The sequence below is a fragment of the Carcharodon carcharias genome, chromosome 31, assembly GCF_017639515.1.
Source record: "Carcharodon carcharias isolate sCarCar2 chromosome 31, sCarCar2.pri, whole genome shotgun sequence".
NCBI lineage: Eukaryota > Metazoa > Chordata > Chondrichthyes > Lamniformes > Lamnidae > Carcharodon > Carcharodon carcharias.
The window spans coordinates 29127302-29151908 of NC_054497.1; the positions used below are offsets into that span (position 1 = coordinate 29127302).

A 24607-nucleotide genomic window follows, 5' to 3' on the forward strand; every position below is an offset into this window, starting at 1 on the left:
TTATATGATGGATGACAGTTCTAATGGGAAGGGCGGGGAGCTGGAAGGGCCAAAGTCTAAAAACGGTGGTATGGCTGTGACGCTTTCACAGTACAAGGTAGTTATCTAACCTCATTTGGAAATGAAAGCAGTTATATTGAGGCCCGGTAACTGGTCTAGAAATAAACTTAAGTTCAGATCTCTGCGTAGGGATTGTAGCAGCTCCAAAAATCTGTTAATCTCTTTATGTACATAAGGGCCCATGACATGCTTCAGAGAAGAGCCAGGCTTTCTCTTCGTATCATGGCTGCTTATATACTCCTCAACCAACATCACAAAAAAGAGTTTTTTATTTCTTTTGTGGGATAAGAGTTTCATTGACGAGGCCAGCATTTGTTATCCATCCCTAATTGCCCTTGAACTGAGTAGCTTGCTAGGCCATTTCGTAGGGCAGTTTTAAGAGTCAACCACATTGCTGTGAGTCTGAAGTCACATGTAGGCCAGACCAGCTAAGGATGGCAGATTTCCTTCCCTATAGGACATTAGCAAACCAGATGAGTTTTTACACAAATGGTAGGATAGAAACCCTTATTCCTAGAGCATTAGCCTGGGTTTCTGAATTCCTGTCTCGTCACTGTCTCCCAGTGACCCCCTCTGCCGCCACCATTATCTCCAAAACTTCAAAAGAGAGTACTTAATTGGTTGAACCCTGAGGTGCTATATGATGGTTTGTTCTTTCTGTCGTTAGCTGGTTTCAGGTGGGTTTATGGTACTGGTGCAGTAAACGACCTCAGTGCTCCTGGACGAGAAAGGAAGATTCAGCAAATGTCCTTACTCTTGGTCACTATCCAGCAACTCCACATGAAGATAGGATCCAGCACAGACCTTCCCTCCAACATATGGTCAAATGGCTTGCAACCCTCATTCTGGGCTTGTCTGTGATGAATGGAGAATTGAGCATTGTGCTGGAGGATACTGGACTTCTGTAAGGGAGTCCCATATCTTCAGGAAAGAATGAGAACATTCAAAATAAAATTGACAATAAAGGGATCATTTACTGTAACACAGGAAAAGGCTGGATTTCTGGTTAAAGTAAATCATCTTATGAAAATATTGGAGTGACAGCTGTGGTATTGTGCTGTTAAGAATTTAAAGAAAAACCTTTAAAAGCGTTTCTAAGTTTAGATATTGAGGCCCTAAAATTCAGCACAAAAAAGGCAGGAAAATACGTGATTCAAGAAACAATTTTCTGACGATTATTAAAAATCCAGAATTGGTGAATATGGATGTGAGCTATGAAACCTGATGAGGTGCAAAATAATTACAAAAGCAAGCAAATTTCACTGCCTCCTACACAGTGTGCGTGTGAAAGAGAATCCCGGCTCTTTAGGCTGTACTAGGATAACTGTGTAGAATTTCCAGCAGGCTTACGTCCCTTCCCAAAAGATTTCCAGAGGATGTTGTAAGAGAAACCAGATAGCCAAGTGCCACGATTAATGTAATCTCAATAATTTCAAATACCAATTGACTTTTTTTTTGGACTTGAATTCGTGTGTGTTGACCTGCCCAAGGTCATATTGAGAGGAAGGGTTGACATTGGACAGTGGAAGATATGTACCATATTGATGTATATCTGGAAATTTCTGAATTTGGGCCATACCACATAATTGAGCCCACACCAGGAAAAGAAAATTGAGCCATCCACCCCAACTTGAAATTTTTCTTTGAGAAAATTGCAGCCTCTATGTAAGTCAGTAAATTACCTATTCCTATACTATTTTTCTCCTGACTTTGCCATCTTATAAGTCCCGCTATTGTTGTTGAAGAGGTGGGCAGGCTATCTGCCAGTGTCACTCTAATAGCTACCAATAGTATGTGAGACACCCTTGGTTTAGTTTAATTCCTCAGTTCTGCCCTCATGGCTGCTTAGCCTTTATCTGGTGGTGCCTCACAACACTCTGAGATAAAACTTGTTGCTAGGGGTATCATGGGTGCAAAGCTGTCTCTCCACTTGTGATGTGATGCTAATAATGGAATGCATTTTCTAAATAATGTTGAGATCCAATCTTAGTAACGTGGCCCAGGAGGGTGATGTGATGCAGCAGAAAGGCATCTGAAATAAGCAGCTGGAAGTCAGCATAAGTCACTTTCCAGAGTTTCAGCCTGCTTTTGCTAAGCAGCCATGGTTTTCATTGCAAGTTAATGTGATTGGATGTGCCACCTGGTGAGGTATGGACTGGGAAGCCCTCGCATTCAATTCCTAGCCTCCCCTGAGGTAGCTGATCTTAGCTGGGACACTGCAGTTAGTTTCTGTGTCTCTGCACCATACTGGAGCAGTCAGCCAGCGGCTCCTTCTCCTATTCATTGTTCACTGATTCCTACTGAAAATTGGGTGGATATCTGATGAAAACAGTTTGTGCTCACCTGTACTATCCCCCTTACCCCAAAGAGTCTGCCAGTGCTTATTGTCTGGGTTCACACCTGATGAGTGGGCAGTGGGGTGAAGTACTGAAGGGATGCTGACCTGTATAGAATCATCCCCTGAAAGAGGCAGTGCTTTAACAGAAGTGGAAGGAAGGGAGAGCTGCAATTTGGTTTTGTTACTTGGAATACAGAAGTATTTAAGTTCATACATTGAGATGTATTGTTACACAGATATTTAATTAAAAGGAACTTCTTGGAGAAATGCGGTTACTATGTCCGAGATGTCCTGTGTCCAGTTCTCTTTCCACAAAGGGGAAGATGGTGACATAACACAGTCCATCTTGCCTAAAGTTGAAAGCTGATGCATGCACATGCATGTGGTCATTGGATTAATGCCTACCAGAGCTGGGAAGTACCTCAAATTACTTTCATAGCCAAGGTGAGATCATTTCTCAGAGAGACCACACATTTATGGCATTTTTCACAGCGTTAGGAGGTCTGATAAAGTGACACAGCCAGTGACATACACCAGAATGACTGCTAGGGTTTACTCTAAGAAGACAGGTTGAATGTATTCCATCGTGATGAGAAGGTTGAGGAGTGATCCAACTGAAGGATTGAAAATGGTGAAAGGATTCAAAAGGGTAGCTACAGAGAAGGTATTTCCCCTGGGATAAGGAGGCACAACCTTAAAATTAGAGCCAAGCCGTTAAGGAGTAAAATCAGGAAGTGTAGTTTTCTCACAAAGGATGTTGGAAATGTGAAATTCTCTCCCTCACTAGATTGTGGATGCTTAATCAATTGAAGTTTTCAAGACCAATATAAACGTTTTTATTAAGCAAAGGAGATTTGGAACGAAGGTGGGCAAATGGATTTGAGGTGTGACCTAATTGAATGACCGAATAGATTCAAGGGGCTGAATTTCCCACCCTGTTCCTATATTTCCATGTAACTCATTATTGCAAGGTGGGGAAATACAGCAGCCAAATTGCACACATCACGGTCCCTCAAACAACTGAGACCGCTTCAACTAACTCCCTTGAAGGAAGAAAACCTGCTGTGCTTACCCGGCCTGTCTGATATGTGATTTCAGTCCCACACCAGAGTTGTTGACTTGTAACTACCCTCTGAAGTGCCTTTGTATTGGGGCAACCAGATATGGCCAAAAAATTCCAGCCTTGCTGGTGACACCCACAGAATGAATTTATTTTAAATGACCAGATAACCTATATTTATGATGTTCCTTGAGGGATAAATATTTGTTCGGGCACAGAATTCCCCACCCCTAGTCAAACAGTGCTATGCTCCACCTGAGGGTACAGGCTTAATGCCTCATCTGAAATATAGCATCTCAGTTGCGCAGGACTCATTCAATACTGCCCTGAAATGTCAGCCTGCATTATGTGTTTTTATAACACTGCATGACCTCAGGATGTCCCAAAGTGCTTTTGAGGCGTAGCCGGTTTGCACACAGCAAGTCCTCACAATTGGCAATGAGGTGGTGACCAGATAATTTGTTTGTGATATTTGTTGAGATGAGTATTGGCCAGGAGACCAGCAGAGTTCCCCTGTTTCCATTTGAAATAGTGCATTGAGTCTTATAGGTCCACTGGAGAGGGCAGATGGGCCCTCAGGTTAATTTCCAATCCAAAAGGTGGTGCCTCTGACTGTGAGCCCAAGCCCTGCTCCAGGACAATCACCTGACTGAGTCGAGACTAGCACACAGTGTGCTTAATGGGTTCGCCCCTGGTTCTCCCTGAAGGATCCATGCCAGAAACTTAGATGACACAGCCAATCTGGTCCGTTCCCCCGCCCCAGTTCATCGCCACAATGTGAGTTCCTGACCTCAACCATGTGATGGGGCAGTGATGACATATTGGAGAGTAAGTGGGAGAATGGAGGCCAAGTGAGCATGTACTGCTTTTATGCACTTTACAGTCAGTATACAAGATTACTTGGATTGTAACAGGCGAATCACACACCCCTTTGATCAGGGTTTGGTGTGTAGTTTGAGGCAGGAAACCAAATATTTTGTTGAATGAAAGGAGAAAGGAAGATTATTTAAAGCTAACTTTTTTTTAACTGAATTGTTGGACAGTTTTAGTCATGTCCTGCAGAAACCATTGTCTCTCTTTAGGTGGTGTGTAGTGAACAGACGCAAAACCAGCAGTGTTTCAGAATCATTGCAGCAGGCTCCCTCATTACTAAATTGCATTGTAGCTAACTTTTTTCTCTTGCAGCTAACCCAACTCTTGTTTGTATCACGTTTTCCCCCACCCACCCTTCACTGCTTTAGCTGCGATGATATGCAATTGAGGTAGTTAGTCTACAGGAAGCGAAAGTATTACTGCTTCAGGTCATGATCAGGGATCATTGATAAGTCTTCAGAGTATCTTGGTACAGTTAATATTGAGTAGCAGCAGCAGATTTATATATATTTGGGCACATGGAATGGATGGCATTCAATATGTGCCACAGTTGGCTGATCGGAATTCATTTCACTTCTAACTTTGCCCCACACCCATGTCTTGTTGATTGTTTCCCCCTCCATCATCTCCTCCCCCTCCTCCACCCCACCCAAACACTGAAGCTTGTAACATCAGAAGCTAAGAAAAAATCTTCAACTACTCAAAGACCTCAAAGCAATCCCTTGCCTGTCTGAATTGAAATGAGATATCTGCACTTTAATTCTGGCCCCTTGTACATCCATCATTGGCAACCATGCTTTCAAAGTTTGGAAGTCCCTCTCCTTTAAGATGCAACTCAGATCTACCTCTTTGAAGCTTTGGTCACCTGTCCTGAAATCGTGTTCTGTGGCTTGATGTGAAAAATATTTTTTATTGATATTGCTCTTGTATAAGTGCCATAAGATGTAGGAGCAGAAGTAGGCCATTTGGCCCATCGATTCTGCTCAGCAATTCAATGAGTCCATGGCTGATCTGATAATCCCCAACTCCACTCTCCTGCCTTTCCCCCATAACCCTTGATTCCCTTGCTGATTAAAAATTTGTCTGTCTCAGCCTTGAATATACTTAATGACCCAGCCTCTACAGCCCTCTGCGGTAAAGAATTCCACAGATTCACTACCCTCAGAGAAGAAATTCCTCCTCATCTCTGTCTTTAATGGGTGACCCCTTACTCTGAGATTATGTCCTCTGGTGCTAGACTGCCACACAAGTGGAAACAACCTTTCAGCTTTTACCCTGTTGAGCCCCCTAAGAATCTAATGTGTTTTAATAAGGTCGCCTCTCAATCTTCTAAACTCATTTTTGAGTGCTTGCCCAACCTACTCAACCTCTCCTCATAAGAAAATCCCTCCATACCTGGGATCAACCAAGTGAACCTTCTCTGGCCTGCCTCTAATACCAGTGTTTTTCCTTGGATAAGGGGACCAAAACTGCTCACAGTATTCTAGGTGTGGTCTAACTAGTGCCTTGTATAGTTTTAGCAAGACTTCCCTATTTCCTTCCCTTTAGAGAAGGAAATTTGCCGTCCTTACCTGGTCTGGTCTGCGTGTGATTCCAGACCTACACACAATGTGGTTAACTCTTAAATGCCCCCTGAACAAGGGCAATTAGGGATGGGCAATAAATGTTGGCCTAGCCAATGACGCCCATATCCCATGAATGAATAAATTAAAAAAAATTTATATACTCCATTCCCTTTGAAATAAAGGCCAGCATTCCATTTGCTTTCCCTATTCCCTGCTGAAACTTGTACGCTAGTTTTTTGTGATTCATGCACAAGGACCCCCAAATTCCTCTGTGCTGCAGCTTTCTGCAGTCTTTCTCCATTTAAATAATATTCAGCTCCTGTATTCTTCCTGCCAAAGTGCATAACCTTACATTTTCCCACATTATATTCCGTCTGCCAAGTTTTTGTCAACTCACTTAACTGTTCTATATCTCTCTGTAGACTCCTTTGTCATTCTCATCACTTGCCTTTCCACCTATTTTTGTCATCCACAAACTTGACGATAGCACAGTCACTTCCCTCATCCAAGTCATTAATATATACTGTAAATAATTGTGACCCGCCACTAGTTACATCCTGAAAATGCCCCCCTTATCCCAACACTCTGCCTTCTATTAGTTAGCCAATCCTCTATCCATGCTAATATATTACCCCCAACACCATGGGCTCTTATTAAGTAACCTTATGTGCCTTTTGGAAATCCAAATATATTACATCTACTGGTTCCCCTTTATCTATCCTGCTTGTTACCTCCTCAAAGAATTCTAATAAATTTGTCAGGCATGATTTCCCCTTCATGAAGCCAGGCTGACCCTGCTTGATTATATTATGCATTTCTAACTGGTCTGTGATTACATCCTTTATAATAGACTCCAACATTTTCCCAATGACGGATATTAAGCTAATATAGGCTGGCCTATAGTTACCTGTTTTTTGTCTCCCTGTATAAATGTAAGTTGTTGAATGGAGAAGTTGGTTGGAGGCAGTCCTTGATTTAAGTGAAATTATGGGGAAAGTCAAGTTGAAAATCTGCTGGAGGTTTAGACTGCTGCTGTTTAGGAAGTTTCCAGTAGAAATCCAGGACTCTGAGGACTGGTTACAGTGATTACGTTGTAGTCCATAAAGTGATGAGCTTTCCTGCAAATTGTGGAATAGCTGGGTTTGAGGTAAACCCACTCCTAAGGGTAGAAGATTAGTTTGGTGGTGTGAGGGGAGGACGAGGATCAGTCGAAAAGGTTTTAAGAGTAATTCAAAGCATTGTTGATTGGATTGCTACAATCTCTTAACAATATAAAAAGTAATGTGAGCAGAATAATTGAGGCAGTTTCAGTTGAGGACAGTGTTAATGTGGCTCACTGCTATATTCCAAAGGCTTACAAGAGACATTGAAAATGTAACTTTTTGTTGTCTGGTTTCTTCAAACCGTGATTCTTGTGGTGTTTATGCAGGTTTACCTGTTTCCGACACTATTGTTGTGATGGAAACCTGGACCATGGGTTCCCAAAGGGGATCCCAACCCTCCGGAATTGTGCGGAGTCTACAGGAATTGAAGCTTAATCTCCCATGAGCAACTCCAATAGAAAACCCAGCACAAAAAATGGATAGTTCTTTCCATTTTCTTTGACACTTTTTTTGTTCAAGGCTGAATTTGCTGCCAACGCCATGCGTGTGCTGTTGTATGCATGGCCGCCTTCTTTATGGGCAAAGAGCAGCAGGGTGCATGTGTGGTGATCACTGGCCCTAGAATTGCAAATATTACTGTGCCAGCAGCAGAATCTCTCAGGGGCCCCCACAGTTTTCTTTATGAACATTTTTCTTGCCTTTTTCTCCCCATTCTTTTGGGAAGACACCTTCCTTTCTTCCAATAAACCACCTTGTCATAGCAGCATGTCTTAGTAGTGTGGAACGGATGGTGTGTAATTAGGCCTGTATTCCATCATCTGTCTGCCCAGTTAGTGCTTAAATGTGCTGTGCTGGGTGAAACAAGCCCAGGAGCTGCAAATGGAATTGAGGCCGTCACCGGGTGGACCAGAAGCCTCCCGATCCCTCCCCATCCTGATCCCCGGAATCAGAAGCCTCCCTTATGGGAAGGCCACGCCCTGACTGCCCACCCACCGTGGGCCTGTAAACTGCTTCTAGCTGGCCACTGTTTTCTGTGCAGCCAAGTGTGCATGCGCAAATCGGTATCGGTGGCCATCTTGTGTTGGCAGGAAACAGTGTTTGCTCAGCTATTGGTGGTAGAGAAAGCAGCTATTTCTTTGGGTGGGATAGATTGGAGGTTGGGTTGAACGTTGCACTCTCGCTTAGTATAGTTGTAGGGTTCCTGGTCTAGTCTCTGTTTACTTTTTTCATATTGTCCTTTGCCTGGTTGAAATAGAGATGTGTAATGGCTGTGGCTCTGTGTTTATTACCGAGACCAGCTAATTGCTTATTGTTTATGGTCTTTGGGGGCGCAGCTTCAATCCCTGGGTACCACCTTTCATCATTTGTTTTTAAACTTGTGGGAGTACACATTTATATGTAACCCTTTTCCAAATCCTCTCTATGGTCATAAATCCTAAAATGTGGCGTGCCCTGACCTTATTGGGAAAACAAATTGGCCTTAGACAGTCAAAGGGTCAGAGGCCCAAGACAGAATGGTAAACATTGACTTTGTCCGTGATACCTGTATTACTTACTTTCCTATGGAGCAAGTCTGTTCTTTCTTTAGTCTTTGCGGTGCAGCTACTTCTATTGTTGAAAAGAGAGGCATGTTGCTGAAACTTTCGTCCTGCTCTCAGAAGGACAAATGCAAGAATGCCAAATTTCAAATGGTTACAACAGTTTATACCAGAGGAGAAAAGGATGCTGAGTGGCTGGCAAGTCGATTCTGCTGCTATGTGCTCTAGTTATTTATGTGGTGCTGTCTCTACGGGCATCGCTGGCAAGACCAGCATTTATTCCCTATTTCTAATTGCCCTTAAGTTAGTGGTGGGCATTCTTCTAGAACTGTTACAGTTCATGCAGTGAAAGTGCTCTAAGTGTTAAGCGAGGAGTTCCAGGAGTTTGACCCAACAGTGATGAAGGAATGGTGATACATGTCTTTATGATGGTACGTAATTTGGGAGGTGATGTTTCCATGCATCTGCTCTCTTTCTTGTAGTTGGTGGAGATCACTGGTTTTATGGTCACTGGTAACCCCACCCGGGCCCCCTCACTCCCCCGCTCCCAGGATGTTGGGGGGTCATGGTGATGGTAATGCTGTTGAATGTGGGAATGGACTGCTTTATTATCTGAGGAATAGTGAATGCAGCTAAACTCTGCAATTATCAGTGAAAATCCCCATTCCTGGCCTTGTGATAATGGGCAGGTCATTGATGAAGCAATTGCCATTGTTAGACCTAGGTGGTGGGGATGTTCTGAGGGACGGAATATATTTGCACTTGGAGAGACATGGATTAATCAGGGATAGTCAGCATGGATTTGTAAGGGAAGGTTGTGTTTGACAAATTTGATCAAATTTTTTAAGGAGGTAACCAGGAGTGTTGATGAGGGTAATGCATTTGGTGTGGTCCACGTGGACTTTGGCAAAACTTCTGATAAGGTCCCTCATGGTAGACAGGCCAAGAAAATAAGAGCCCATGGGATCTAAGGCAAAGTAGCACGTTGGATCCAAAATTGGCTGAGAGGTAGGAAACAGAGGGTGATGGTAGAGGGATGTTTCTGTGATGAAGTCTGTTTTCATTGGGGTTCCGCAGGGCTCGGTGCTGGGCCCTTGTTGTTTGTGGTTTACATAAATGATTTGGACTTAAATGTAGGGGGTATGATCAAGAAGTTTGCAGATGATGCGAAAATTGGTAGGGTGGTAAATAGTGAGGAGGATAGCCGTAAACTGCAGGAGGATATCAATGGACTGGTCAGGTGGGCAGAGCAGTGGCAAATGGAATTCAACCTGGAAAAGTATGAGGTAATGCACCTGGGGAGGACTAACAAGGCGAGGGATTACACTATGAATGGTAGGATCCTGGAAAGTACTGAAGATCAGAGGGACCTTGGTGTATATATCCACAGACCCCTGAAGGTAGCAGGTAGATGAGGTGGTTAAGAAGGCAAATGGGATACTTGCCTTTATTAGCCGAGGCATGGAATATAAGAGCAGGGAGGTTATGCTGGAAATGTATAAAACACTGGTTAGACCACAACAGTTCACCATGTTATAGGAAGGATATGATTGCACTGGCAAGGGTGCAGAGGAGATTCATCAGGATGTTGCCTGGGCTGGAGGGTCTGAACTATGAGGAGAGACTGGCTAGGCTGGGGTTGTTTACCTTAGAGCAGCAAAGGTTGAGAGGGGACCTGATAGAGGTGTATATGATTATGGGGGATGTGGATAGGAAGGCACTTTTTCCATTGTTAGAGGGGTCAATAATGGGGCATAGACTTAAGTTAAGAGAAGCAGGCTAAAAGGGGAGTTGAGAAATTTCCTCACCCAGCGGGTGGTGGGAGTCTGGAACTCACTGCTTGAAAGGGTAAATGAGTCAGAAACACTCGTAACATTTAAGAAGTATTTAGATATTCACTCATGTTGCCATAACCTCCAGGGCTATGGGCCAAGCGCTGGAAAATGGGATTAGTGTAGTCAGATCTTTGTTGACCGATGCGGACAATGGGCCGAATGGTCACCTCCTGTGCTGTAAATTTGAGACACTGCCCTAAGCAACCTCTGCATCAATATTTTGGGCTGAGATGATTGGCTCTTAATAGCCGCAGCCATCTTCCTGATCCCTGTTTACTCTATTTTACTAGGGCCCCTTGATGCTGCACTTGATGCCTTATCAATGGCAGTCACTTTCGCCTTACCTCTGGAATTCAGGCCTTGGTTCATGTTTGGGCGAAGGTTATTCTGAGGCCTGGTGCTGGGTGGTCAGGGCAGAAACCAAATTAAAACATTGAGCAGGATATTAGTGAGCAAGTGTCACTTGATAAAAATAATTCTGGCCTAGGAACATTCTGGAGATTTTTAGGGCTCTGATCACTTTTGTATCAGGCATTCAGCTGTGTAGGTTTCTGCCTTTTATTGAACTTGGGTTAGTGATTGAAAGCAATGGAGGGTGGTAGCACCGGCGAGGGATGTTTAAGTCCTGTTTCCAGTTTGTAACTATTGAGTCAACTAAGAAATGTTTCCAGTTTGTAGCAATCCTGCTTTCAGTTACAACAGGTTAGTTGTGGGCTCATGACCATATTTTTCAATGATGAACTGTTGACGTTTTATTTAGTAATCTTGCATTGGTCAGTTCAGCAACTTACATTTATTTAGTGCCTTTCAAATAACAAAATATTGTAAAGTGCTTCACAGAGATGAATAGAAATATCCAGATAGAAATAGAAACGAGTAGTGGTTGGAGTAGGAATGACTGAAAGCTTGATGAAAGAGCAGCTTTTGAAGGTCCTTAGCAGAAGGGGGAAGTTTGGAAGGTAAAAGAAAGGATGAGGGTGGCTGACGCTGTGGGTGAGATGACTGAAGACCGACAAAGGTGGCAGTTGGCAGTTTGACTTGGGTGGTATACCCCTCTCACTAATACAGGTGTCCTAAGGCAAATGCGGAGGACAGAAACTTTGCATGGAGCAGAAAGGGAGGGAGGGGGTTGCAAATGAGGCTGGAGCTCTGTGTGAATGTTACCACGCCTCAGTGTCATAAAAATTAGCTCTCATGCTTGTTCACTAAGAAATGGAAGAGTTAATAAGGCAGAAACCTCAGCTGTGTTTAAATAAGTATAAATCTCTCAAGCTTTACCATCCAGGTTCGGAGTTATCATCTCGCCACATGATAAATTATAATTTGTGTTTGAAATGATGTACACAGTGTAACTTGGTAAGGAAAGCTGGAAACTGGCACCTGGCAATTTGTTGGGATATTAATAGCTGACCTCTGAAGAAGCTCACTAGAGTAACAAGTCCAGAAATAGGGGATTCCATATGGAGGGAGATGGATGTCCCAGCAGGCAGGACATTTTTACCAAGCATTTTTCTTCTTTCCCAGGGTGAGAACTGCTACAATGAGTATCCCTCCCTTTACATTCTGTTTTCAGGAATGACTTACTTATTCATCTTGAGCAGTAGAGGCTGTCCCCCATTCTGACTGGGATTCTGTGTTTCCCTTACGGCGTTTTGTATTTGCAGGATTTTCTGAAACTGGGTTAACTTGTGTCAAAGCTTATTCCAGTTATTTTTGCCTCCCTGTTCACCTTCTTTCTCATTTGTTAGCCATTACCGCTGGCTGCTTCCTTTGTGAACTGTGCCCACACTGTGATGCCCATTTCCCACAGATTAATACCATAGACTGCGGCATGTAAGACTACCCCAAAAAATCATGGTTTTACGCATTCACAACATAAAAGTCAACCCTCCTCTTCAGCCATGGTATGCAATACTCCCGTTAGTAATTTGCCTCAATTTTTCACCCAACAATGGATGTTTTACTTACTGGTACCTTATAACTGAATGCAAGAGATCAAGCGGGTGCTATGGACTACATTGCAAAGATGCGTGGGAGTTTAAGACACACACACACACACACAGCAGCCCCCACTTGGCAATCGACAAAGATGGGGGCCACCTCCATCCACACTGGCAATTCTCTTTTATACTTGGCATATAAGTTGACCCCTGTTTTTGGAGGTTTTTTCCAAGGCTTCAAAGGTTAATTCGTATGCCGATATCTATGGAATGTTCTCTTATATATTTTGTATGATGGTTGAAACTCATTAGGTGTAGGTACCCTTTATTGGCTTTGGGCCTGTGTACATCATTCAGGTACATGTTAATTTGTAGGCAATTTTATGCCTGTAATTCATCCCAAGCCATCAAATACTGTGCACTCCAAGGGCATAACTGATGCTAAACATAGAATTATGTATGCTGGCCCCTATTAATCTAAAATTGCAGCTATGTGTAACTGCTTCCCCTTCACTTCAGTTAAAGTTTCTGATAACTTCTAAGATGTTCCCAGTCCTTTTGATTTTTTGTAGACGTTACATTGAGTGTGTTCAATAATTCTGACCTAGAATGTTCTGGAGACTTTTAGGGCTTTGGTCATTTTTGTATCTGGCCTTCCATCTGTGCAGTGTTCTGTCTGTCTTGAAATTTCATCAGTGATTGAAAGTAACAATGGGTTGTAGCACGGTGATGAGAGTCCAATTTCTAGTTTGTAGCAATCCTGTTTTTTTGTAAGCTTCTATAATTTATTGATTTACTATGAGACCCAATATGCAGAAGTAATCAGTACAGTAGAAGCCATAAGCCTAGAAGCAAATTTGTAATCCAGCCCATCTGGTCTCAATTTCTAGCAAACACATGGTCCATTCCTCTAACCTTCCCTCCAATTTTGAGGGGTGACCTTGCCAATAGGAAACACGTTCCATGTAAGCCCAGTCAGCGTTGCAACATAACTCCAGACCGCAACACAGAATGCGAATCCTCCCACAAGGATAGCGTTTCCATACTCGCCATGAAAGTCAGGACCAGTTTTATGGTGAGCTCGTCTTGTTACAATTTGACGAATGCTCCGACCAGACAGGGAAAGCAGACTCTTGGTCAAAGGCACCATCTCCACCGTGTACCTGTTTACCCTTCAGGAAAACAAAATGGATGCTGAACGTTTTTGTGCTTGATGGATTTTTTTTAGCATTGTGACATTGCTTGTGCAAGAACTTGAGTTACAACAGATTAGTTGTGGGGACATGACCAAGGCATTCAATTTGTGGTATTGCATTATTGCGTTCTTAGTATTGCTAAACTTGTCAAGAGAGCGCCCTTCTAGTGGAAACGGAAATTAAAACAATATTGAGCTGTTCTTGTTACTCTGCATTTGGGTCATTCCCATAGGTTACTTTGAAATGTTTTCATTATGCTTTAAATTGGGTCCCAGTCCTCCAATTGGCCCAATCCAAAAATGATCATGTTTTGTGTTTTGATCTCTTCGCCTTGCTACCCCCTATCTCTGTAACCTTGTCAAGTGTTCCTCCAACTCTGGTCTTTTGTGCTTCCTTTACTTCCTCTGCCTCAGCATCGGTGGTCATCTGTCCAGCCACCTCGATGCTAAGCTCTCGAATATCTACTCTAAACTACTGGCTGCCCCTCTCTTTAACAACTGTTTAAAATCCCAATTTTTCAACCCAGCTTTCCATCACCCCTCCAGTTATCTCCTCCTCTGGCTCGTTTGCGATTGTTGTCTGACTATGCTTCTGTGAAGTGCCTTGGGACATTTTTTCTACATTAGAGAGACGAATAATTGGTGTTTTGTAACTGGCTGCTTGCTTGTTTGCCTTTGGCATAGTATAGATTGGCATGTTCTGCTCTCTTTGGAACGAGAGCTGTTTCCTCAAAATTGAAAATTTGACAAAAAAATTGGCAAAATTAAAAACATGGGCTCCCCTCTGGCATCATCAGAAAAAGTTGCACTCCCAAGACTCCAAAAATGTTATAGCATCCTGAGGCCCATTTCTGTGGGATGCGCCTAATGGAGACCCTAGAAAATGTTAATGGTTTTTAAAATAAAAACCACTGCATGTTTTGAGAGGAGAATGTGAACTATAAGCGTCCTGCATCAGATGTTGAGAAAGAGACTGAAGCAGAAGAGCTGAGCTAAAATAGCCAGCATCAGAATGGGGAACAGAATCCGTCCACCACCAGTGACTGGCCTCTGTGCAGCCAGCAACCTCCGAGCCTGCAGCTAGCCACCACAAGCGGAGGGTTGGGGCTGGGGTGGGTGTGTGTCTTGTACATCAGGAGCTGGTGCAGGTCAGGCACTATCAGGATCAGGGAAAGAAAAGGTCTGACTACTTTAAGTTTTCTGGCACCTAATTCTTTTGTATTTTCTCTTCCTGTTAGCTTTGCAGCTAATTCTGAGTAGTTTCCATGGTTTCAGGATTGTAAAACACGAGAGCCCTGCATATGACCCTGTGAAAAAAGATGTAACAAAAAGGGAGCTGGCAGTGTTGTCAATATATCATCGTTTTGTTTTTATTATTCATTCATGGGATATGGTTGTCGCTGGCTAGGCCAGCATTTATTTCCCATTCCTAATTGCCCTTGAGAAGGTGGTAGTGAGCTGCCTTCTTGAACCGCTGCAGTCCATGTGGTGTAGGTACACCCACAGTGCTGTTAGGGAGTTCAAGGATTTTGACCCAGTGATAGTGAAGGAACGGTGATATATTTTCAAGTCATGATGGTGAGTGGCTTGGAGGGGAGATTGAAGGTGGCGGTGTTCCCATCTATCTGCTGCCCTTGTCCTTCTAGATGGTAGTGGTCTTGGGTTTGGAAGGTGCTGTCTCAGGGAGCTTGGTGAGTTCCTGTAGTGCATCTTGTAGATGATACACACTGCAGCCACTGTGTGTCAGTGATGAAGGGAGTGAATATTTGTGAATGGGGTGCCAGTCAAGTGGGCGGCTTGTCCTGGATGGTGTCAAGCTTCTTGAGTGTTGCTGTAGCTGCACTCATCCAGGCAAGTGGAGAGTATTCCATCACACTCCTGACTTTTTGCCGTAGATGGTGGACAGGCTTTGGGGAGTCAGGAGTTGAGTTACTCACCACAGAGTTCCTAGCCTCTGACCTGCTCTTGTAGCCACAGTATTCACATGGCTAGCTCAGTTCAGTTTCTGGTTGGTGGTAAACCCCCAGGATGTTGATTAAACTCTCACTTGACCCAGCATGTGCTCATATTGAACCAATTTGCTTTTTGTGTGCTACTCTTAATTCATTATTTTCAACTATCCTCCAGTGCTCCATCCAAGTGCCAAAGGGATTAAAATACTCTTTAGAAGCACAAAATCAATTCTTAATTGTTCAATTTGGTAATTCTCTGTTGTGGTGGAGATAGCACAATGAGTTTTACTCAGCTAACTATACACTGAAATCCTGGTGACAATGCTGGATTGGTTGGGTCAGGTCTGTGATGTGGAGGCTGTGAAGTGCTCGATATTCCTGACAACGTAAGCATGACATGCGGTAACAAAAAACTCAGTCAGGTTAATGGGGTAATGTGGCTTGACAGGGCCTGATTGTACTTAGCAAGGCATGAACATTTGGAGTCATTTATAGAACAATGTCCTGGTCAGCACTGTATTTTTGCATCAAGCCCAATCTAATGGACCAGGTTAATTATTTTAGGATCAACAGGAAACATGCAGGTAAGTGCACAACACATCCTCTATTTTCAGAAAGACAAATTTCCACGACTCATAACCAGGGTTGGTGGTAATTGTCTTTATCTGGTTACGTACAAATGCAGTTCCATTGTCTGAAAAGTAATGTTAAAACATCCTGATTCAGCAAACATCAACCTATCGGAAAGGTATGGATAAGTAGGACGACTCTGGGCACCAGTTGTACTGATCGTTTCCTGATGACTGTTAGAAGTGTAAAAACTATGCTTGAAATGCAGAATTGTGCAAAAGGCTGAAGTGTTTCTTTTAAATGACCCAACCAAGTTGGTTCCTGATTTTTGTATTTACTCATAGTGACCATATTAATTTTTGTGTAAGCTGTGGTTTCTCATTATAATGGACCCTGGAGTGACCGCGGACAGAATGTATCCAATCTCATAAGATCCAAAGGGCTGCCATTTGGGTTGGAGTTGGAATTTCAGTCCCAGTGTCCATACATCTTTTGTTGATGACCTGTCCTGGGATTGGTCTTGCTATTCAAACTAAAAATATGGTTTTTCTGGCTTCCCCTTTGCCCTTGCTCTGGGGAACCTAGGATTTGTAGGAAAGAACCACCATATGATGGTGAGTAGCATTTATTGCAAGTATCTTTCTCTCCCCAGCCTCATTTCCTTTCTTCACTCTTCCTGGTGAAAACAGGATGAGCTGCCTGTGTTAATTTTAAATTAAAATGAGTTGGTTTCCTGTGATGTTGCACATGGGGAGTTGAGACCAAGTGTAGACTTCAGATGAGGCGGTTTATAAGGCAGGGAGATAATTGGGCTGGGGTATACAGGCGTAATCCAGTCCCCATTTTAATCATGTATTCTGCTTGTACTTGTTTATTCCTGTGTTGACACTTACTGTCTCAGAAAACTTGAGCGATAATGCATCCTTGTGGTGATGCTGCAGAGGTGAGTCAGTAGTGTGGCAAGTTTGCGTACACAGTTGTCCCCATTCTAAATGCAGAGAGAGGAATTTATAATGGAAAAGTGACAGAAAATGTGTGCAAAGTTTAATATAGTTTGCAGATAGATCTATGGTAGGTTAACTTTAAAGTTTTAATGTGACATTAAACTGTAGAGTAATAATAGCAGAATACCAAGTTTTGCCATTTTGAGTGGTCTAGAAGTCCGAAGAATCTTGCTATTTTGTTTATCTATTGTTTGAGAATGTGTGTGTTCTGTGTTTTCTATTGAAATACACTTGAAGATGCATGGCAAAATGCTTACAGATCCCAGCCTTCCTCCTTAACCCACTGGAGATAATTGTACACTTGTAAAGAATGGCAGTAAAATGAGAGATAAGCCAATGCAAGTTGACTAAAGAGAAGAGTTGGGTCACGTTTTTAGTTAAAGATGTAATAATACTCGCGTCCTAACGCTGTATTAAGTGATAGCAGCACCTGGCATTGTGCTAAGGGATCCAGCCCAGCTTGTTAAATCACTGAGGAAAGAATGCTTTTCACCACCACAAAACACCTCAAAGCGCTTTACAGCCAAAGAAGTACTTTAGAAGTGTAGTTACTGTTTTAATATGGAAAATGCAGCGGCCACTTTACACACAGCAAACTCTCACAAGCAGCGATATGATCATGGACCAGAAGATGTATTTTTTGTGATGTTGATTGCGGGATAAATATTGACCAGGACAGTGGAGAGAACTCTCTTGCTCTCCAAAATAGTTCCACCGGATCTTTTACACCCATCAAAGCAGGCAAACAGGCCTCATTTTAATGTCTCCCAGGTGGCACCTCCAACAGTTTGCACTTCTGCTGCATCTTGATTTATGTGGGACTTGGAACCCAGAACGAATCAGATGCGGGAGTGCTGCCAATTGAACTACAGTTGACACTCTGATCTCTGTCTTAACTGCTCTGAGAAAGGACAGAGGCAATGTAGTTAGCTTGGATGCATGGTTATGGTATTGGGCTAGCAACCCTGAGGTTGAGTTCACATCCCAGCATTGCAAATTGTGAAATTGATTTTAACAGCTTGTGAGCCTAGTACTTGGAATGTCTTTGGCATTTAACTGGCTCACTAATGTCCTTCATGGGAGGAATCTGCCAATTCAACCTCTTCTGACCCAATGTGATTTTTGAATTGATGTGAGTCGCATGCTTAGTGCCCTCTGGGCACCGAGGGAGGGACAGTAGACATGGCATTGCCAATGGCACCCAAGAACATGCACTTGTGTGTATATAATCTGAGCATCTGCTGTGATGTCTCTGTAATTAAACATTCTGTTGGCGGTTGGCATTTAAGTTACCGCAGTAACCAAGCACAATCACTGCCTTATGAATTTGTGGGGCGAGGTGGGGAAATGAATGAAATAATACAATGGATAACTCCAAATTTGTTTTTTGTTTGGGGTGGGTATTGCAGGTTGAAACCTTGGTCAAACCTCAAGCTGAGAGATATATAAAGACCTGCATTTAGTACATCACATATAACTCAAAAAAACAGAGCCGGGACCAGTTTCCATATTTTGAACCTTTGTCTGGTGTGCAGTGCTAGAGCTGGATTCACATAGCTTGAAACCTTTAACAACAATTCTTGCTTACATTTAACCCAAAGACGACTAACCTGGTGCCCCAGTGTTTGATTTAGATAAGTGTCAGACCTTTTGAGCATTTGTCATGGAATAAAAAAAGATAAGGTACTGAAACCTAATAAAAGCAAAATTCTGCAACCACACAGTAGGGTGAGTGATGACAGCTGGCATTTTTACCTTCACTTATGAGACGTGGGCTTTGCTGGCTGGGCCAGCATTTATTGCCCATCCCTAGTTGCCCTTGAGAAGGTGGTGGTGAGCTGCTTTCTTGAACTGCTGCAGTCCATGTGGTGTAGGTATACCCACAGTGCTGTTAGAAAAGGAAATAACTACTTACAATATTGCAGCATCTTTCATACACAGTGCTTGTGCTTTTGGTCAATTCACCTGTTCCTGTTGCAACCGCTTGCTGCATATTCACCAGTGAACTCTTTTAAATGAATCTTGACAAACCATAATCTTTTTCTTAAATAAATTGGCAGATGCACAGTTTTGAAGCCAAGGGCAGCTTGCTGACATGGAGCTGAGAGAGCAATGCCTTTCTAACATCCACCCAAGTGCCACATCATTATTTGTTTCCTTTCCCTACAAGCTTGCTCCCCACTTAAAGTGGCAAGCTCCTGTGGAAGTGCTTTGGGGCAAGTGCTTTGTTCGACAGGCTCTCCCCCCTCCTTGTCTCTCGCTCTCTCTTGCTCTCCCCCCCCTCCTTGTCTCTCTCTCTTGCTCTCCCCCTCCTTGTCTCTTTCTCTCGCGCTCCCCCTCCTTGTCTCTCTCTCTCTCGCTCTCCCCCCCCCTTGTCTCTCTCTCTCTCGCTCTCCCCCCTCCTTGTCTCTCTCTCTCTCGCTCTCCCCCCTCCTTGTCTCTCTCTCTCTCGCTCTCCCCCCTCCTTGTCTCTCTCTCTCTCGCTCTCCCCCCTCCTCGTCTCTCTCTCTCTTGCTCTCCCCCCTCCTCGTCTTTCTCTCGCTCTCCCTCCTCCTTGCTCTCTCTCTCGCTCTCCCCCCTCCTTGTCTCTTTCTCTCGCTCTTCCCCCCTCCTTGCTCTCTCTCTCGCTCTCCCCCCTCCTCGCCTCTCTCTCGCTCTTCCGTCCTTGCCTCTCTCTCTCTCTCGCGCTCCCCCCTCCTTGTCTCTCTCTCTCTCGCTTACCCCCCTCCTCGTCTTTCTCTCGCTCTCCCCCCTCCTCGTCTCTCTCTCTCTCGCTCTCCCCCCTCCTCGTCTTTCTCTCGCTCTCCCCCCTCCTTGCTCTCTCTCTCGCTCTCCCCCCTCCTTGTCTCTTTCTCTCGCTCTCCCCTCTCCTTGTCTCTTTCTCTCGCTCTCCCCCCTCCTTGCCCCTCTCTCGCTCTCCCCCGTCCTTGCCCCTTTCTCTCTCTCGCTCTCTCCCTCCTTGTCTCTCGCTCTCTCTTGCTCTCTCCCCTCTTTGTTTCTCTCTCTCGCGCTCCCCCCTCCTTGTCTCTTCTCTCTCTCGCTCTCCCCCCTCCTTGTCTCTCTCTCTCTCTCGCTTACCCCCCTCCTTGTCTCTTTCTCTCGCTCTTCCCCCCCCTTGCTCTCTCTCTCGCTCTCCCCCCTCCTCGCCTCTCTCTCGCTCTCCCGTCCTTGCCTCTCTCTCTCGCTTACCCCCCTCCTTGTCTCTCTCTCTCTCTCGCTTACCCCCCTCCTCGTCTCTCTCTCGCTCTCCCCCCTCCTTGCTCTCTCTCTCGCTCTCCCCCCTCCTTGCTCTCTCTCTCGCTCTCCCCCCTCCTTGCTCTCTCTCTCGCTCTCCCCCCTCCTTGTCTCTTTCTCTCGCTCTCCCCTCTCCTTGTCTCTTTCTCTCGCTCTCCCCCCTCCTTGCCTCTCTCTCGCTCTCCCCCGTCCTTGCCCCTTTCTCTCTCTCGCTCTCCCCCTCCTTGTCTCTCGCTCTCTCTTGCTCTCTCCCCTCTTTGTTTCTCTCTCTCGCGCTCCCCCCTCCTTGTCTCTCTCTCACTCGCTTACCCCCTTCCTTGCCTCTCTCTTGCTCTGCCCCCTCCTTGCCCCCCTCTCTCTCTCTCGCTCTCCCCCCTCCTTGTCTCTTGCTCTCCCCCCTCCTTGTCTCTCTCTCTTGCTCTCCCCCTCCTTGTCTCTCTCGCGCTCCCCCCTCCTTGTGTGTCTCTCTCTCTCTCTCCCCCCTCCTTGTCTCTCTCTCTCTCGCTCTCCCCCCTCCTCGTCTCTCTCTCGCTTATCCCCCTCCTTATCTCCCCCCCCCCCCCCCCCCCCCCCCCCCCCCCCGTCACTCCCTCTTGCTCTTGCTGCCCCCCCCCCCCCCCCCCCACCCCGGCTCTCAATCTCTTGCTCTCCCCCCTCCATGGCTCTCGTTCTCTCGCTCGCTCTTTCCCCTCCTTGGATCTCGCTCTCTCTCTCTCTCCCCTCCCCTTCTTGCCTCATTCTGAGGGGGGAAAAGAGTGCAGAGCCTAATTGTCCCTGGCTGAAATAATTTTACCAAACTGCAGAGCGGGTCTCGACTGTGGGACGTACCTTGACTGGCGTGTATCAGTTCCTCATGAGCCATGTCCAAACTAAGCCACGTGTTAAGATGCTCACTCTGAATTCACTGTAGTAAGCACTTTGGGGCTGTTTATTTTTGTGGCCAAAAATTCACTTTCCTTTTTCGATCTGCCTGCTCAATTCACCCTGTCAATGAGACCTTTTTCTTGACTGACAGATAATAAGATTGCAATGAATAAAAAATACAGATGTGGAAGCAACATATGGAATGACTGTGTATCACTTCTGCCTTTTCTGTTTTGCTTTTATGAAAGCTATGAAATATATATATTGAGTGTTGCGTGATAAAGGCAGTTCCTACTAAGCTTAACATTGTTTTATACACCCAGGTCGCCCTGAGTTTAGTTCTGTATCCGAGCTCCTAACTGACGAACAAGGCAGTCATGCAGTCACACCAGTTGCGCAGACCTGCTGGCAAGTTCAGGCTCTGGTAATAGCTATTGATATTTGCTATGCAGCAATGCATTACATATGGATAGCTATATACAGTTGATTCAGAAGCCAAATGGAGGACCAACAGCCATAGAGCAGGACAGCACCAAGGCTGGAAAAGGATCAGGTAAATGAGGGACAAGTGATATGATAAACTTGGGTTTAAAAGCTTAGAGATAATTTGAAGGGTAGGCAGATGCTATTCCACAGCGTTGAGGGGCTGGGAAAGGATGAGTTAAGAATAAAAGACTTTGAACAGAGCTTTGATTCTTGCACAATGGGATATTGGGAGTTAGAAGAGCATAGTTGAAACTTTGAAGGACTGGTTGGTGAGAGCTGACCAAAATGCTATTGGTTAAAACTATAAAGAGAATTCAATGGTGGGAGGTTAGATGTCAGAGAGTCAGAGGATGATGAGTTGGCCTTGGGTCCAGGAGGACAGTGCAAATGCTCAGAGCTTTTGCAGCTACAGAGTTAATAGTTACATGGATTGGAATTTTATGGAGCATTGAGGCAAAAGGAGGGTTTGTGCGAAAGAGGAAACCAAATTTCCTGCTGGCCCTGGCGTTGAGGAAATTTGGGAGTTCCAATTTGGATCTGATGATCTAGTGGAGCGAAGTGTGTTGGTGGTTGAAAAATAATGGAAGAGACCGCAAAGGTGGTTAGTCTTTAGAGAGACAAGAAAATGACTCCTGAGGAATTGCAGCAACAACATTTTCATTGTTCCATTTAAGAACATGGAGGAGAACAAACTGAATTTATTCAACTATTGATGTCAAAGGCAGTTGGTCAGTCTCACCTCATCTCAGGAATTCAGCTCTTTTGTCCATGTTTACAGCAAAGCTATAATGAGATCTTGAGCTGGAGCCCAAACTGAGCATTGGAAAGTGGATTATTGGTGAGTAAGTGCTGCTTGGTAGCACTGTTGACAACTTTCGTCACTTTGATGATTGAGAGGAGACTCATGGGTTGATAATTGGCTGGATTAAATTTGTCCTTCCTTTTTGTGGACAGGATAGACTTTGGCAATTTTCCGCTGTTAGGTAGATGCCAGTACTGTACTGTAACAGCTTGGTTAGTTCTAGAGCTCATCTTTGCTGCAGATGAATCATCCCTCAACACTTGTGGCCCAAAATGGTTGCAAATGATTCAGCTTTGTCTTTGGCATTCAAAAAGCTTAAATGGAGTATGTGACCAATCTGCTGAGGGATAAAACTTGATATTATAATTATATTGGTTGAACAGAACGGGCCAATGATTTTGTTACACATCCTTTCATGGCATGTGAGCATCAATGGCTAGGCCATCCCTAATTGCCCTTGAGAAGGTGGTAGTGAGTCATCTTCTTGAACTGCTGCAGCCTATTTGTTCAGGTAAACTAGCAGTGGTGTTAGATGGGATGTCCAGGATTTTGACCAAGGGATAATGAAGAAACGGTTGATACATTTCCATGTCAGTTTGGTGTATGGTTTGAAGGGGAACTTGTATGTGCTGGTGCTCCCAGGCATCTGCTGCACTTTTCCTTAAGTATTGGAAGGTGCTGTTGAAGGAACCTTGCTGATTGGCTGCAGTCATCTTGTGTATAGTATACAGCCACTGTGCGTTGGTGGTGGATGGGGTGCCACTCTAGTGGGCTGCTTTGTCCTGGATGGTGTCGAGCTGCTTGAATGTTGTTGGAGCTGCACTGATCTGGGTAAGTGGAGAGTATTCCATCACACTCCTCTCTTGTACCTTGTAGATGTTGGACAGACTTTGGGGAGTTAGGAGTTGAGTTACTTTTTGCAGAATTCCCAGGCTTTGGCCTCTTCATGTAGCCACAGTATTTATATGGCTGGCTCAATTCAGTTTCTGGCCAATGGTAAGTCCCAGGATGTTGATAGGGGATTCAGCAATGGTAATGCCATTGAATGTCAAGGAGCGATGGTTAGGTTCTCTCTTGTCGGAGATGGTCGGCACTTGTGTGGTGTGAATATTGCTCTCTACCAGTGTGCATTGCTGCCAGTATAGTGATGAGTGTTGCAGAGCAAAAAAATGTCACTTTGGGAGAGCTCTCAATAACACAAGAAAGATGGAAAGAAGAAGTTATAAGACATAACTTTGGCAAAGGACCAGAAGAAGCATCTGGTAGAAGCAAAATGGAAGCCCATGGGATTAAAGGGGCAGTGGATATGAAATTGGCTAAGGAACAGAAAACACAAAAGGCGAGCAGTGGTGAACAGCTGTTCCCCAGGGATCAGTATTGAGGCCACATCTCTTTTTAATTGTAAATTAATATCCTGGCCATATAGGGCATAATAACAAAGTTTGCAGATGACACAAAACTCAGAAATGTAATAAGCAATTAGGGCAACAACAGACTTCAGGAGGACATAGGCAGACTGGTAAAATGTGCAGACACAGGACAAATGAAATGTAAGGCAGAGAAGTGATAGGAAAAATGAGTAGCAATACAAATACTAGATAAAAATGTAAAAAGATTTAGGAACAGAATGACTTGTAGTTTATTTACACTGGTCTTTGAAGGCAACAGGGCAAGTTGAGAGAACTGTTTAAAAAGCAATATGGGATCCTTGCCTTTAAAATAGAGGCATAGAGTACAAAAACAAGAAAGTTATGCTAAACCTTTATAAAACATTGGTTGGGGCCTAACTGGAGTTCTGTGGAAAATCTTGGGTGGCGCACTTTAGAAAGTATGCCAGTGCCTTAGAGAGGGTGCCGAGGCAATTTACTGGAATGATACCAGGGATGAAAGACTCCTGTTTATGTGAAGAGACTCCTTAGAGCAGAGCAGGTTGAGGGGAGGATTGATTGAGTCCTTGAAAGGTTTTGATAAAGTAAATAAGAAACTGTTTCCATTTGACAGAAGGGTTGGTAACCAGAACGCACAGGTTTAATGTGATTGGCAAAAGGACCAGAAGCAACATGCACGTTAAATTTTCTTAGCACAGCAATGTATGATCTGGAATGCAGTGCCTGACACTGCATTGGAAGCAGATTCAATAATAACTTCCAACAGCAAATTGGATAAATGCTTGAAAGATAAAAGTTTT

At 44.2% G+C, this 24607-nt stretch overlaps 2 protein-coding genes across 8 annotated transcripts in view; one reads left to right on the forward strand and one right to left on the reverse strand.

The window, feature by feature from the left end:
• Window positions 1–24607, forward strand: part of LOC121271830 (myocardin-related transcription factor A-like) — a 227890-nt gene that overhangs the window by 122088 nt on the left and 81195 nt on the right. The gene's annotated exons all lie outside the window — the stretch shown is intronic.
• Window positions 12117–13462, reverse strand: LOC121271477 (cytochrome c oxidase subunit 7B, mitochondrial-like). Its single transcript, XM_041177456.1, has 2 exons — window positions 13228–13462; window positions 12117–12211 (listed from the first exon to the last, which is right to left on the reverse strand). The coding sequence occupies exons 1-2, from the start codon at window positions 13460–13462 to the stop codon at window positions 12117–12119; spliced, it is 330 nt and encodes a 109-aa protein (XP_041033390.1).

Excerpts from the sequence above, each read along its gene's own strand:
- LOC121271477 (XM_041177456.1), bottom strand. The coding sequence starts at position 13,462 with ATGGTGCCTTTGACCAAGAGTCTGCTTTCCCTGTCTGGTCGGAGCATT. Across the intron at positions 12,212-13,227 it reads CCCTCAAAATTGGAGGGAAG|TCTTACATGCCGCAGTCTAT; the intron begins GTTAGAGGAATG and ends TTTTTGGGGTAG.